Source organism: Acinonyx jubatus, chromosome C1, assembly GCF_027475565.1.
Source record: "Acinonyx jubatus isolate Ajub_Pintada_27869175 chromosome C1, VMU_Ajub_asm_v1.0, whole genome shotgun sequence".
NCBI classification, from domain to species: Eukaryota; Metazoa; Chordata; class Mammalia; order Carnivora; family Felidae; genus Acinonyx; species Acinonyx jubatus.
Window position 1 is genome coordinate 185,112,265 of NC_069381.1, and position 16,255 is coordinate 185,128,519.

At 37.4% G+C, this 16,255-nt stretch overlaps 1 protein-coding gene and 2 non-coding genes across 4 annotated transcripts in view; all 3 read left to right on the top strand.

Annotated features, from left to right (window-relative positions):
- NOP58 (NOP58 ribonucleoprotein) overlaps positions 1–16,255 on the top strand; it is a 34,510-nt gene that overhangs the window by 7,020 nt on the left and 11,235 nt on the right. Inside the window, exons 1-7 of one of the 2 annotated variants that reach the window (XM_015075918.3) lie at positions 933–1,009; positions 3,289–3,341; positions 3,542–3,657; positions 7,962–8,083; positions 10,284–10,420; positions 14,743–14,807; positions 15,768–15,902. In XM_015075918.3, coding sequence (XP_014931404.1) covers positions 7,976–8,083; positions 10,284–10,420; positions 14,743–14,807; positions 15,768–15,902 — 445 coding nt within the window. In that variant the 5' untranslated portion in view covers positions 933–1,009; positions 3,289–3,341; positions 3,542–3,657; positions 7,962–7,975. Of the gene's footprint in view, positions 1–932; positions 1,010–3,288; positions 3,342–3,541; positions 3,658–7,961; positions 8,084–10,283; positions 10,421–14,742; positions 14,808–15,767; positions 15,903–16,255 lie in introns of those variants that run through there. The other variant, XM_015075917.3, reaches the window with a different exon arrangement.
- LOC113598378 (small nucleolar RNA SNORD70) lies at positions 1,558–1,646 on the top strand. The gene has a single exon (XR_003419042.1). It is a non-coding gene; the product is annotated as a small nucleolar RNA SNORD70 (small nucleolar RNA).
- On the top strand, positions 3,436–3,522 carry LOC113598379 (small nucleolar RNA SNORD70). Its single transcript, XR_003419043.1, has one exon. It is a non-coding gene; the product is annotated as a small nucleolar RNA SNORD70 (small nucleolar RNA).

Sequence of the window (16,255 nt, forward strand, 5' to 3'; positions counted from 1 at the left end):
TTCTAGTAAAGTATGTCTTATAGAAATACAACATGTGTACATACAAAACTGTTTTCTGAAGGAGAATAAGGAAAATTTAGAAAGACCTTAAACTTCTATAAGAGCATAAGATGGTGATATTTTCATACAGTCTAATTCTACGTTGTCAAAACCTATAATTGTGTCCATGTTATGCTAAATGGTATAGTGTGATTCTAAAAAGTATGCATAAATAAAAAGGTTGAGAAGACTGTCAAAAAGCCTTAAATATATATGCCTAATTGTTAATGACTGTTTCATAGATTTAAAGTGCCCCTTTTTTCCCTTTTCATTTTAAGTTTTCTTGTAACAGGATGTAAATTGATAGTATCTCAGTTTTAGAGAAATCCTTAGTACTTTGATGTTAGGGTGATCATAAGCAGTAAATAAAATTTATTCTTTATTCTAGAAAGTAGGGAAATAAAGTCTTTTGTTGTTCTATAAACATATGCTGGTGCGCCTGTGTGGCTCAGTCGGTTAAGCGTCCGACTTTAGCTCAGGTCATGATCTCACGGTTTGTGAGTCCAAGCCCCGCATTGCGTTCTGTGCTGTCAGCCCAGAGCCTGGAGCCTGGTTCAGATTCTGTCACTCGCCCCTCTCCCACTCATGCTCTGTCTCTCTCTCTTTTCGAAAATGAATAAATATTTTTAAAAAATTAAAAAACCTGTGTTTTGTGAAGGTGTTAGTGACTCCTTCCAAATGGGAAGTTTTAAACAAAGTCATCAACTCAATTCCATCCAGTTATTAAATGGGCCACTTGAGCTGCTAATTTGATCACGCATTTATGGTGGGTAAAAAATTGGTATTATTTCGATGAGAACATAGCTTTCACCACTCTCATTTTACATGTATAGTTGTACTTGAAGAGTGTAGTTATATATGTCTAAGCTATGCCATTTAAATATTTGTTACAGGTTTTGAATGAGAAGAAACTTCAAGAGGTTGATAGTTTGTGGAAAGAATTTGAAACTCCAGAGAAAGCAAATAAAATGTAAGTCATCTTGAAACTAAGAATTTAGTTAACATTTAGGTGTGTTTTTTTTAAGTTATCTCTACACCCAATGCAGGGCTTGAACTCATGACCCCGAGATCCAAGAGTTGCATGCTCTATCAGCTGAGTTAACCAGGGGGCCCAAGTAATAGAATTGCTGAGTAAATTGTAGTATATCTATAGATCCTTTGGTGACCTGGGGAGAGGACTGTGGTATACCAAGAAAATCATGCTTCTCAGTGATACATATGTGATCCCATTGTTTCCAGGTTCTCTTAGATCTGTGTATGCGTTTATGCAGGCATAGACACCAACAGATGCCACTTCAAAAGGGTGGAAATGGGGATGGGGTGAGGCACAATAAGTCGAAATTACTATTTTTTCCTAAAATCTTTGTCTTGTTAAATGTATTTAAGGGATCACCAGGGTTTTTGTTCCTGGCAGATAAGAAAACCTTCCTTAATTAAGACAATACTATTTTAGGGACAATAGAAGACTAGTTTTTCTTTTTAAAGGGCTGTGTGCTTCATTTGGCTGAGTTAACGTGATTCATTGTTGTCAATGATGTATTCTTGTTGGAACTGAATATAAATGATCTAACTCAAATATTCGTCACTGCCACTGAGACAACAATGAATTATGAATTAACTGTATATTTTTGTTGAATATAAAATGATGTTACCTTGCACATAAGTGTGTTGGGAAGAAGGAGAGTAAAATAAGGGTAACAAGTAAAATAAGGAGTCAGATTTGACCATTAGCTATTTGTTGTTGTTGTTGTTGTTTATAGAAGAGTTTATTAAACAACAGGAGCTTAAGTCTCATTTATCTTCTAAACAAAATACACCTGAATTATTTGTCACATTTCTTACTGTGTGTTAATGAAAATCATAGACAAAATAGATTAATTTTATATCACTGTCTTCATAATTGATAGAATGATTAGATAAAAACAATAATGAATACCTTGATATAATTGATAAACCTCACAAAATTCCGTATCATACATTATTTTCAATTTCCGATGGAATGCCTTTTTAAGATAAACCATATGCTGGGTAATAAAATATGATTCAGTAAATTTCAAAAGCTTGAAATCTCACAGGGCATATATTATAATGTCAACAGAAATATATTACAAGCTAATAGTAAATTGGTTTTAAGAATACAAATATTTGGAAATTAAGCAACATGGTTCTTTTTTTTTTTAATTTAATTTTTTATGTTTTAAAATTCACATCCAAATTAGTTAGCATATAGTGCAACAATGATTTCAGGAGTAGATTCCTTAATGTCCTTTACCCATTTAGCCATTTAGCTCACCCCCCCAACCCTTCTAGTAACCCTCAGTTTGTTCTCCGTATTTTTAGTCTCTACTGTTTTGTCACCCTCCCTGTTTTTATGTTATTTTTGTTTCCCTTCCCTTATGTTCATCTGTTTTGTCTCTTAAAGTCCTCATATGTGTGAAGTCATATGATTTTTGTCTTTTTCTAATACTTAGCATAATACCCTCCAGTTCCATCCACGTAATTGCAAATGGCAAGATTTCATTCTTTTTGATGGCTGAGTAATACTCCATTGTATATGTATGCCACATCTTTGTCCATTCATCCATCGATGGCCATTTGGGCTCTTTCCATACTTTGGCTATTGTTGATAGTGCTGCTATAAACATGGGGGTGCATGTGTCCCTTCGAAACACCACACCTGTATCCCATGGATAAATGCCTAGTAGTGCAATTGCTGGCTTGTAGGGTAGTTCTATTTTTAGTTTTTTGAGGAACCTCCATCCTGTTTTCCAGAGTGGCTGCACCAGCTTGCATTCCCAGACCATTAGCTATTTCTTAATGACATTTGTACTAGATGGACAAATCAGTGTTGTGAGATTCCTGACCTGAGAGGTACTCTTAATTCCTTTTCTAAGGTCTCCTATTCCATATAGTAAAAGGCATCTGTGTCCAGATTTAAGCAACAGAGGTTATGTTCAGGCTTCAACATCTTTCCTGTGGTTGAGATGTGGTACCAAACCTCTTAGCTATTTTTCCTTCAAACCCTACAATCTTCTCTTAGTCCAGACATTACTGACCTAGTATTTGGAGAAACTAGTTGTTTTAATATGAATTTATCTAACTTTGCACCCTCATGCCCAGTGACAGGAAAATTTATTTTGTTGGTGTGTGCTTTGAAAACAGTCCAGAACCTCTTTCCTAAATATATGGCTTTTGAAGAATCAATTTGCCCTCATAACTTTTCTTTTTTTTTTTTTTTTTTCCTTCTAGAGTAAAGCTAAAACATTTTGAGAAATTTCAGGATACAGCAGAAGCATTAGCAGGTAAAGTGAAAGACTAGCTTTTTTTGGTTTTATTTATAATCTTGTCAATGTATTATCAAAAGATTATTTGCTTCAGTTGCCTGAGTTAACCTTAATCAATGTTGTCAATGATGCATTCTTTTTGGAACTGAATTTAAGTGATCTAACTCTAATTCGTCACTACCACTGAGACAACATTGAGTTAGCTTTTTTCACCATAGGGCTTGTTCCCCCCCATGTGATGAGTGTGAGAAGTGGTTAAGTTGATCTCCCTGTGGAAACCAACAGCATAATGCTGAAGCACAATTCAGTAAAAGCTGTTCTACAAGGGACCAAGGTAATGTAGTCAAGTGCACAGCCCTCTGATGATTTTAATTCAAGGGTAAAGTTGAGAATAGCCAGGATTCACAGTTGAAATAATAATAAAGCAGCTTTTTGGGGTTTTTTTTAGTATGAAACCTACACAGAGCCTTAAGAGTTAATCTGAAGGGAACATGAAGAATGGATGGCTCATATCCTTCAACCAGTCCTCATAATGGGAGAACAGACATAAAGTAATAGGGTGTATCATCTAGGTTTGGCTTTAATAAGCAGTTGGTCTTAACAAGGTTGTTCCCCCCCCCCCCCATAGTGTTAGGGAAAATAAGAAGACTATATAAAATTCTAATCATGGATTTTTCAGTTGCTTAAGTTCTATATATTAAGTCAGCCAACTGCTTGTTGGTATAATCTGAAAATGTAGACTATAAAGAATATGGCTTATAATTAGGCAAGAATATGATAGACCCAAATAATTTTGTTCATCAGCCACAAAAGAGGAGTATAATTCTCTTGTAAAAATTAGGAATCTAACTAAACATGCTACAATATTAATAGACCGCCCCAACATTGGCAGTGGGGTAGCTGAAGGAAGACCCAATAATGAGACCAATTTTTTAATTTTTAAAAAGAGTTCTAGGGCTGCTGCATCAGTAAGTCAGTAATTAAAGCCTCATAGAGCTATTAAAGCACAACAATGATAATTTTTTTAATTTTAGTTTTTGTTCTTATTTTTTTTTAGTAATCTCTACACCCAACTTGGGGCTTGAAGTCATGGCCCCAAGATCACAAGTTGCATGTTCTTTCAACTGAGCCAGCCAGGTGCCTCCCTGCTTAGAGAATTTTTTAAAAGATCTGTTTATCACAGCTTTAAAATTACATGGGTAGAGTTTTGTTAAAACTCTATGGAAAAAGATTGTGTTCGCTATTTTCCAACTCGGGTGGGGTGTGCAATATTCACATAGACTGATTTGAACAGCTCCTGCTGAAGCTATAAAGTGCAGTGGCCCTGATCCCAAGTAACTTCTTTTGAATTCCCTTTTGCATATTACTTCTTTAATCTTTTTTGGGCTATTTCCGACCAGTCCATATTAAATGGTCTACTTCTACCCAGACATGAAGCAGATTTTTACTACTTTAATTTTTCTTTATGTTTATCTTTGAGATTGAGAGAAATAGCATGAGTCAGGGAGGGGCAGAGAGAGAGGGAGACACAGAATCTGAAGCAGGCTCCAGGCTCTGAGCTGTCAGCACAGAGCCCGACATGGGGCTTGAACCCACGAGCTGTGAGATCATGACCTGAGCCGAAGGCAGATGCTCAACCAGCTGAGCCACCCAGGCGCCCCCAGATTTTTACTATTAATAGCTAATATGTTGATCATGTAGTGTGTGTCAGATTTTGTACTCATCATTTCAAAATTGTTGTTTAATCCTTGAAACAATCCTGTGGGATACATATTAATAACTATTTTACAGAAAAACTGAGGCTTGAGAGGTATCTCATTTCCCTACTGAGCTTTTGGTATACCTTAAAATACTGTAAAATAAATGGCTAAAATGCCATACTAGCTAAGAATTTAAAGTCAGCCCCCCTCCACCCATCTTCCTTCCAGGAAGGCAGAGACTATATTGTTCTTCGCTGTCAAATTGCTAGATTCTAGCATATAAATACTTTGGATAAAGGGATGAAAGTAGTGAGCTCTGTCAGGAATCTGCCTTTTCTCATCTATTTTTACCAGAAACTCAACATCACCTTATTAAGAGAGTAGTCTTTCCTGGAAATTAACTTCCCACTCCCTGTAAAAAACAATTATAGTATGACAGAACCAAAACTGAGTGGTTATAGATATGGTAGTGTACATTTAAAACTCCGTAGCCCAAGAAACAGTCTGATCTGTTGTGATGTCAAGAATTTATAAGGGGGGGGTGGGGAGCTGGCTGGCTCAGCTGGTAGAGCATGAGACTCTTGATCTCACGGTCATGAGTTCAAGCCTCTCATTGGATGTGGAGCCTACTTAAAGTCTTTGGGGTGCTTGGCTGGCTCAGTTGGAGGGGCGGTGTAACTCTTGATCTCAGGGTCATGAGTTCGAGCCCCACATTGGGTGTAGAGATTACTTAAATAAGTAAATAAGCTTTTTTTTTTTTAAATAAAAGGTTGAATTAAAAAAAAAGAATTTATATTGGTCCTAGAAATTCAAATATGCTGTTGGTATGGAGAGCTTTATCTTTACTCTCGGTCTAATTTCCAAGTTGCAAGTCTTCCAAATGCCACAGAAAAATTTGGTGCCAGCCTACATTTGGATGAAGTGGGAAAATTACTGGGAAGTGGCTAGTGAAGTAGAATAAAGACTCGGTGTCCTCTATTTTTAAAAAAAAAAATTTTTTTTTAATGTTTATTTTTGAGACAGAGGGAGACTGTGCGAGTGGGAGAGGAGCAGAGAGAGAGGGAGACACAGAATCTGAAACAGGCTCCAGGCTCTGAGCTGTCAGCACAGAGCCCGACACGGGGCTCGAACCCATGAACCGCGAGATCAAGACATGAGCCGAAGTCGGACACTTAACCGACTGAGCCACCCAGGCGCCCCAAGACTCAGTGTCCTCTTAACTTCATCACCATCTGTTTCCCATGTTTTATTTATTTATTTTTTAAGTCTATTTATTTATTTTGAGAGGGAGAGAGAGCAGGGATTCCAAGCAGTCTCTCCAATGTCAGGCAGGAACCTGACTCGGGGCTCAATCCCACGAACTGTCAGATCATGACCTGAGCTGAAATCAAGAGTTGGATGCTTAACCAGCTGAGCCACCCACATGCCCCTGTTTGCTATCTTTTAAAAATACATATTACAGGGGCTCCTGGGTGGCTCAGTCGGTTAAGCGTCCAACTTCAGCTCAGGTCACGATCTCATGCTCCGTGAGTTCGAGCCCCGCGTCGGGCTCTGGGCTGATGGCTCAGAGCCTGGAGCCTGCTTCCGATTCTGTGTCTCCCTCTCTCTCTGCCCCTCCCCCATTCGTGCTCTGTCTCTCTCAGTCTCAAAAATAAATAAACATTAAAAAAATAAATAAATAAATAAATAAAAATAAAAGTACATATTACAGGGGCAGCCCAGATCAAGCTCTCCATCAGGGTTCTCACTGATAGCACACAGCGTGCTTGGGATTCTCTCTCCCTCTCTCCTCCTCCCTACACTGTCTCCCTCGGTCTCAAAAATAAACTTAACAAAAAAATACATATTATGAAAAGTAATTAACAGGTTTTCTCATAATAAAGGGAAGATAAATCTAAGCATAAATGATGGTATGCAAGATTGAGAATAGAAGCTGGAAGTTGAAATTTTTTAATTATAAAAGCAAGTAAGATAACTCCTATTAGAAAGGCAGATCATAAGGAGTCAGTATTGTACAGTATGGTTGGAACCTAACGAAAATAGCGTGAGTCTCAACTTCTTAGAGTGTCTCAACCTCTGTAAGAGCTTAATGGTAGCCAGATGATTTTTGTCCTCACCTTTCATCTTCCCAGACAACAGGTGAAATGGACTTGTAATTCAAATGGATGGAGATGTGGTCAGGAAAGAGCAGATACCTGGCTGATAAAGCATAAATTGCCTGGCCTTAGAAATTGTGACAGAATTCCTTCCTGCCAGGAGTACTTTAAATTCAGCCAGAACCATCACAGATAACAGGAGGTGTCAGTCCATGTGGGTCCAGAAGATCTATGTAAGCCTAAAGAACAGTGAGACTTACAAATTAAAAGATTTAGAACCTTCCAAAAATGAAAGCAGTCTCAGATTGAAGAGGCTGTCTTTAGTGGGGAATTCCCCATCACTGGAGGTTTACAAGCAGAGGCCTGATGACATATCTGAATCAGGATTAGCAAAAGCCCTCCACTCAGACATCCTTACCCCACAGCAGGACCTTCCAAATGAATATACTCCTTTTACAGGCCAGTTTGTTTATAATGATATAGGAGAGGGAATTTACTTTTGATTCCAGAATAGATTGTTTCTAACGTTTTATGATTTTAGCTCTGAGTTCAAGAGTAGATTTCCTATTACATAGGGAAAGGAATGTTGGTTCTGCTTTAATTCCCAATTCTAGAGCTGAAATGGGGGTGGGAAGATCAGATGAAATTCAAATGTGTAACTCCTTCAGTGTTTTTTACATTTATCATTTCATTTTAGAAGTAATGTTAAATTCACCCTTTTTGAAAGGTAAAAGGAAGTGTTTATTTTGCTTTATCTTTTAAGTTTAAATGAGAGCTTAAGTTCTTAAAATTAGAAACTTGAGAATTCTTTTGATTTTTTTTTTTTTTTTTTTCCTCAAAAGCATTTACAGCTCTGATGGAGGGCAAAATCAATAAGCAGCTGAAGAAAGTTCTGAAGAAAATAGTAAAAGAAGCTCATGAACCCTTGGCTGTAGCTGATGCTAAACTAGGAGGGGTCATAAAGGTAATTTTTTTTTCATGCCTGCTAATCAGAGTTCACCATACAGCTTAGCAACTACAAAGACTTGGCTTTGCATTGAGTTGGTTGTTTTAAGTTCTCATACTTGATCTTTTCTCCTTTACCTATAGAATAATTGATTTCCAATATGTACTAAGCATATAAAAGTAATGCCTGGTCATTGTAGAAAATATTGATACCCCTAAAATGATTAAAAAAAAATAGCTTTAATCTTGCTGCCCAGAGATAATCTGTTAACACTGTATCCTGCCATGTCTTTGTTCAGCCACATTTCTTTTTCTTTCAACAGAAATGGAAACATGACATTTCTTTTGAGTGTGTGTGTTTATTAGAAAACTTTAGCAGGGGGTAGAGTTTCTAGAGATTGGTAGAAATAGTGGAAAAATGGGCTCCCAAGAACGAAAAGAAGAGTTTGAGAGCCGGTTGCGATAGTTTGATCTTCAGTGGTTATTGTAGATCTTACAGTGACAGGTTAATTATTGTGTTTGTGAATATACCTCTGTTTTGGGGTTTTTTTTAAGTTTGTTTATTTAAGTAATCTCTACTCTCAACATGGGACTTGAATTCACAACCCTGAGATCAAGACCCTCTGTGCTCCTTCCAACTGAGCCAGCCAGGTGTTCTAAACCTCTAATTCTTGAAGTAAGGTTTATATTATGTTGTAGGGTGTTGTGTTTTTTTTTTCATTTTTTTGTTTTTGTTTTTTTACTGTTTTATTTATTTTTGAGAGAGTGCACGTGTGCGAGTTGGGGAGGGGCAAAGAGAGAGGGACAGAAGATCCTAAGTGGACTCTGCGCTTACAGCAGCAAGCCCGATACGGGACTCGAACCCATGAACCATGAGATCATGACCTGAGCCAGAGTCAAATGCTCAACTGACTGAGCCACCCAGGCACCCCGTGTTATATAGGTCTTTTTAGGTAAGAAAATGCTAAGTAGATTTGAGGGGGTTTTTTGTCCAGGATTGTGAATTTAAGAAGTTCAATTAAATGAATTTTTAACACTGTCTGGTAAGTAATGAAGTTTTCTGTGATGATGTCAATCTCTATCTTCATTCTTTGGTGTGCCCACAAGTGTTTGTAATTTTCTGTTGAAAACATTAGATTTTAGCATAGTACAGAAGAAATTGTTGAATGGTGGGATTATGGGTATTTTTATTTTTTTCTTTTCAGTTTCTCTGTTTTAAAAACTTACACTGAAGATCACTCATCCATACCAAATATTTGTTTCTTAAACATGATGTAATACATCTAATTTTGCATGCATGTCATTATTTGCATTGGATAAACTAGCACAATACAATGAATTATTGAATTGAATACCAAATACAATGCAAAGTGAAAAGAAATGAATGGGTGCAGAACAAAATTTATTAATGTGTGGAGGTGTGTGTGTAAAAAAATTGTATAGTAAACCCTTGAACAACTTAGGCATTGGGGTGCCAACCCTTCCCCCCCACACACGCACACATAGTCAGAAATCTGTGTATAACTTTTGACTCCCCCAAAATTTTACTACTAAAAGCCTACTGTTGATCAGAAGTCTTACCAATGACATACATAGTTTATTAACCCATATTCTGTATGTCAACACGTATTAGATACTGTATTCTTACAATACAGTAAGCTAGAGGAAAGAATGTTACTAAGAAAATCGGGAGCGCCTGGCTGTCTCAGTAGGTGGAGCATGCAACTCTTGATCTTGGGATAGTGAGTTTGAGACCCATGTTGGGTATAGAGATTACTTAAAATATTTTTTACAAAGAGAAGAATCATAAGGAAGAGAAAGTACATTTATAGTACTGGACCGTGTCAAAAAAGTCTGGGGGCCCTAGGTGACTTACTTAGTTAAGCTCCAACTTCAGCTCAGGTCATGATCTCTCGGTCTGTGAGTTTGAGCCCAGCCTGATGAGTTCCAGCCCTCTGTTGGTCATTGTGCTGACAGCTAGAGCCTGGAGCCTACTTCAAATTCTGTGTCTCCCTCTCTCTCTACCCTTCCCCTGCTCACATACTCTCTTTTTCAAAAATAAATATTAAAAAAAATTCTTTAAATCTGCATTTGGTGTTCTCCCCACACACTAGAAACTGCTTTTTAAGAAACTGAGAAATATATATTTAAATCTGTTCTATTTTAATAATTAAATGGTTTTAGGAACTTAATACAGATAGATATTCTTATTCTTACAGGAAAAGCTGAATCTCAGTTGTATCCATAGTCCTGTTGTTAATGAACTTATGAGAGGAATTCGTTCCCAGATGGATGGATTAATCCCTGGAGTAGAACCACGTGAAATGGCAGCTATGTGTCTTGGATTGGCACACAGGTGAGATTTACTGGAAAACAAAGTCCGCTTATTTCTGTTTAATAAGCAATTATGTTGCACTGGTTTAACCATATTGTAAATACTAATTTAATTCTCATAATAATTTTATGAGGAAGGTAGTAGTAGTAGTATTCTCGTTTTATAGATGAATCTGATGCCCAAAGTCAGTTATCTGGTAAGTGACGAAGCCAGGGCTGGAAACCAGGCAGTCCTCATCATAAGCATTCTCTACCTTATGAGCATTGGGTCCCACAATACTTGGGCTTTCTCTTTTTTCTTTTCTCTGGTATCTGCTGAATCATTTGCTATCCCTCCGTCTTCATCTTCCTGAACTTTCTTACCTGCTATGGTCTGCTGTGTATCTGTGTTGCTTGTTTTACTGATTTTAATTGAATTTTTATAATAAGGCAAAGAGAAGCACATTGTCCTATCATGTTTAACCAGAGGTCCATTAAAACAGGCATTTCTTGCAAATTGGTGCAGCCGCTCTGGAAAGCAGTGTGGAGGTTCCTCAGAAAATTAAAAATAGACCTACCCTATGACCCAGCAATAGCACTGCTAGGAATTTATCCAAGGGATACAGGAGTACTGATGCATAGGGGCACTTGTACCCCAATGTTTATAGCAGCACTCTCAACAATAGCCAAATGATGGAAAAAGCCTAAATGTCCATCAACTGATGAATGGATAAAGAAATTGTGGTTTATATACACAATGGAATACTACGTGGCAATGAGAAAAAATGAAATATGGCCTTTCGTAGCAACGTGGATGGAACTGGAGAGTGTTCTGCTAAGTGAAATAAGCCATACAGAGAAAGACAGATACCATATGTTTTCACTCTTATGTGGATCCTGAGAAATTTAACAGAAACCCATGGGGGAGGGGAAGGGGAAAAAAAAAAAGAGGTTAGAGTGGGAGACAGCCAAAGCATAAGAGACTGTTAAAAACTGAGAACAAACTGAGGGTTGATGGGGGATGGGAGGGAGGGGAGGGTGGGTGATGGGTATTGAGGAGGGCACTTTTTGGGATGAGCACTGGGTGTTGCATGGAAACCAATTTGACAATAAATTTCATATATTAAAAAAAATAATAAATAAATAAATAAATTTTAAACAATAAAATAAATAAACATTAAAAAAAAAAAAAGAACAGGCATTTCTGTTTTACTGTGGTATGTTTTCCCGAAAAGCTCGGCATATTGTGAAATTGTACTAAACTATCAGGATTTTTTGGTGAAGAATAGATAGGATTAAAGGTAGACTACTCAGAATCTATGCAACTTTATAACCAGAGCACTATCAAAAATAGCCCTGTAATCCTGGCTGGCTCAGTTGGTTAAGTGTCCTTTTGGCTCAGGTCACGATCTCACAGTTTCATGAGTTCAAGCCTAGCGTCGGGCTCTGGGCTGATGGCTTGGAGCCTGGAGCCTGCTTTGGATTCTGTGTCTGTCTGTCTCCTCTCTCTGCCCCTCCCCCATTAGTGCTGTCTCAAAATGAATTTTTAAAAAAAGCTCTATGTGTTAATACAGTTAAAAAGACACGTTAAATTTATATAAAAGGAATAATACTATAAACAGAGATCTGTACCTTTGAACAAAACATAGCATAAATCAATGAAAGGGTTAAAGCTACTGAGTTACGGAGATGAACAAAATACATAAAAGTCAAGAAGAACTTTGTAACAAGCACTTTTTTTTTGAGTGAGAGAGTAAGCAGGTGTGAGGTTGTGGGGAGGGGTAGAGGGAAAAAGAATCTGGAGCCAGCTTCACTTACTGTGGCGTGCGAGTGGCTGTATCTCAGGACTTACTGTGATATCACTACCTGAGCTGAAGTCAGGAATCAAGATGCTCAACTGACTGAGCCACCAAGGCGCCCCTATGTAATCATTTTTAAAAGAACATTACTAGCTAAACTGAGTCAAGGTACAAGCTTTTGATTAGTTGGCATTGTATAACAGTAGTGGTTCTCAATCAGGGGCAATTAAATATCCCGTAGAGGAAATTTGGTAGTGTCTAGAGATATTTTTGGTTGTGACATACGGGTTCAGGTCTAACATAATGGGTAGAGGCCAGGGATATTGCTAAACATCCACTCTACACAGAATAGGCCCCTACAGCAAAGAATTATCTGGCCCGCATTGTTAACAGTGCCAAGATTAAGAAACCCTTATGGCAATCCTATCAAAATAACACCAGCGTTCTTCACAGAGCTAGAACAAACAATCCTGAAATTTGTATGGAACCAGAAAAGACCCCGAATAGCCAAAGCAGTCTTAAAAGAAAACCAAAGCTGGAGGCATCACAATCCCATACTTCAAACTGTATTACAAAGCTGTAATCATCAAGACAGTATGGTACTGACACAAAAACAGACACTCAGATCAATGGAACAGAATAGAGAGCCCAGAAATGGACACAAAACGTATGGCCAGCTAATCTTTGACAAAGCACGAAACAATATCGAATGGAATAAAGACAGTTTCTTCAGCAAGTGGTGCTGGGAAAACTGGACAGCGACATGCAGAAAAATGAACCTGGACCACTTTCCTACACCATACACAAAAATAAACTCAAAATGGATGAAAGACCTAAATGTAAGACAGGAAGCCATCAAAATCCTCAAAGAGAAAGCAGGCAAAAACCTCTTTGGTCTTGGTCACAGCAACTTCTTGCTGAACACGTCTCTGGAGGCAAGGGAAACAAAAGCAAAAATGAACTATTGGGACCTCATCAAAATAAAAAGCTTCTGCACAGCGGAGTAAACCGCAAAACTAAAAGGCAACTGACAGAATGGGAGAAGATACTTGAAACGATATATCAGATAAAGGGTTAGTATCCAAAATCTATAAAGAACATATCAAACTCAACACCCAAAAAGCAAATAATCCAGTGAAGAAATGGGCAAGAGACATGAATAGACACTTCTCCAAAGAAGACATCCAGATGGCCAACCAACACATGAAAACATGCTCAACATCACTCATCATCAGGGAAGTACAAATCAAAACCACAATGAAATACCACCTGACACCTGTCAGAATGGCTAACAATAACAACTCGGGCAACAACAGATGTTGGTGAGGATGTGGAAAAAGAGGAACCCTTGTATACTGCTGGTGGGAATGCAAACCAGTACAGCCACTCTGGAAAATAGTATGGAGATTTTTTAAAAAATTGAAAATAGAACTACCCTACAACCCAGCAATTGCGCTACTAGGTATTTATCCAGGGGATACAGGTGTGCTGTTTTAAAGGGACCTGTGTACCCCAATGTTTATAGTAGCTCTATCCACAATAGCCAAAGTATGGAAAGAGCCCAGATGTCCGTTGATGGATGTGTGTGTACACACAATGGAATTTTACTCAGCAATCAAAAGAATGAGATCTTGTCATTTGCAACTATAGATGAAACTAGAGGGTATTAAGCTAAATGAAATTAGAGAAAGACAAATATATGACTTCACTCTTATGAGGACTTCAAGATACAAAACATGAACATAAGGGAGGGAAAGCAAAAATAATATAAAAGCAGGGAGGGAGACAAAGCATAAGAATAAATAAATATAAGTAAAATTTAAAAAAATCCTTATGTACAATTTTGTTCTTCCATGGCTTTCTGTTTTCAGGTGTTAACAGTGCTGTACTTTTATTTACCTACTGGTATAAAGCATTGATACCTTGTAAAAATCATGTATGAGCCAATATGACTTGCATTGCACAGCATCATCCTTTTTGTCTGTCATAAATTAATTCATGTTTCTGAAATATAGGTTATAGCAGGACAGATGTATTTTCTTTTTAAATGTGTATTTCCACGTTGCTCTTGAGTAGTCAGTTCAGTGAGTCTGTTAAGTGACTTCAGCTCAGGTCATGATCTCACGCACTCTGTTGGCGCATGCTCTTTCTCTGTCTCTCTGTCTCTCTCAAAAATAAATAAACATTAAAAAATTTAAATGTGTATTTCCTGGTTTTGCATATTTTGCATATATTCTGTTTGTTTTATTTATTTTGAGAGATCATGGGTGGGGCAGGGGTAGAGAGAGAATCCCAGGCAGGCTCTGCACTGACCTGGGGCTCGAACCCAGGAACCATGAGATCACAATCTGAGCCGAAACCAAGAGTTGGACGCTTAAACTGACTGAGACACCCAGGCGCCCCTGATTTTGCATATTGTATTCTTGTTCAACTGATTTTCTCATGCTGGGAAAATTAAAATAATGCAGCTCCAAGAAAAGGGGATTGGTTTTAAACAATTTTTTAAGCTGTTAGTTCTTTTCATAGATGCTGTCAATAATTTCTTATTTTTCCCTTTTATCCCCAGCTTGTCCCGATATAGATTGAAATTTAGTGCTGATAAAGTGGATACCATGATTGTTCAGGCAATTTGTAAGTATAATCCATGGGAGGCCTAATCCTCATGACTTTTTCCTCCTGTTAAAACTGTATTTTTTGTAATGTTAGCACTTGAGGAAGGGAAAGGAGATCAGTTAGAATTTTTAGTAATGAAGTAGAGAAACTAGAAAATGCAGAATTGAGAAGGAAAACCACCCATAATTTAACTAGGTAGAAATAACGTGAATTAACACTGGTGATGTTAACAGATGTGTGTTTTTCCGTGAAGTAAATGACTAAGTAGGATCTATTGCATTGTGCTCTTTTCACTTGGCTTTGTAATAGGTCGTTTTCCTAAGTCATTAAATGAATTTTGAAAACATCAGATTCTTAACAGTTTCTAGTTTTAAAAATCCCTTTAAATGGCAATTGCATTTCTGGGTATATACTCCAAAGAATTGAAAGCAGATACTCACAGGTATATATACATCTGCGTTCACAGTAGCGTTATTCACAATAGCCAAAAGATGGAAACAACCCATATACCCATTAACAGATGAATGGGTAAACAAAATGGAATACATACACACAATGGATTATTATTTATCTTTAAGAAGGAATGAAGTTCTAATACATGTTACAACATGTTATATGAGTTTTGAAAACCTGCTAGGAGAAATAAACCACACAAAAAAACATTACTATTGTGTGGTTCCACTTATGAGGTACCTAAAACAGGCAAGTTCATAGAGAATGGAAGTAGAAGAGATAACCAGGAGATGGGAGGAGGAGAGGATGGCATGTTATTTATTGGGTGCAGAGTTTCCATTTGGTATGATGAAAGAGTTCTAGAAATGGATAGTGGGTGACTGTTGCTCAACATTGTGAATGTACTTGATGCCACTGAAACCTACACTTGAAAATGGTTAAAATAGTAAATTTTATGTATATTTTACCACAGTTTTTCAAAGCCTTTTTAAAAGTTCTTTTCTTTTCCATCTTAATCTCCTGCAGCCTTGTTAGATGATCTAGATAAAGAACTAAACAACTACATTATGCGGTGTAGAGAATGGTATGGCTGGCATTTTCCTGAATTAGGAAAAATTATTTCAGATAATTTGACATACTGCAAGTGTTTACAGAAAGTTGGTGAGTAACTTTATCTTTTAAGGCATTGAAAATAATTATTTGCATCCAAAAACATGAGTTTATAGTAATGCTTTTTCCTTGAGCTTCCCAGAGTTCCTTATGACTTTTATGTGTTTGGGAGTGTAGTGATCTTAGTGTCTGTTAGAATTCAGATACAGTTATCTGTGATTTTGATGGCCTGTACAACAGAGCATCATTCTCTAATTTGGTTTTTCCTTTCCTTCCTTCCTTCCTTCCTTCCTTCCTTTCTTTTTTCTTTTTTTAAGTTCATTTATTTATTTTGAGAGAGAGAACACAAGCAAGCACAACCTGGGGAGGGGCAGAGAGATGGGGAATGAGAGAGAATTCCAAGC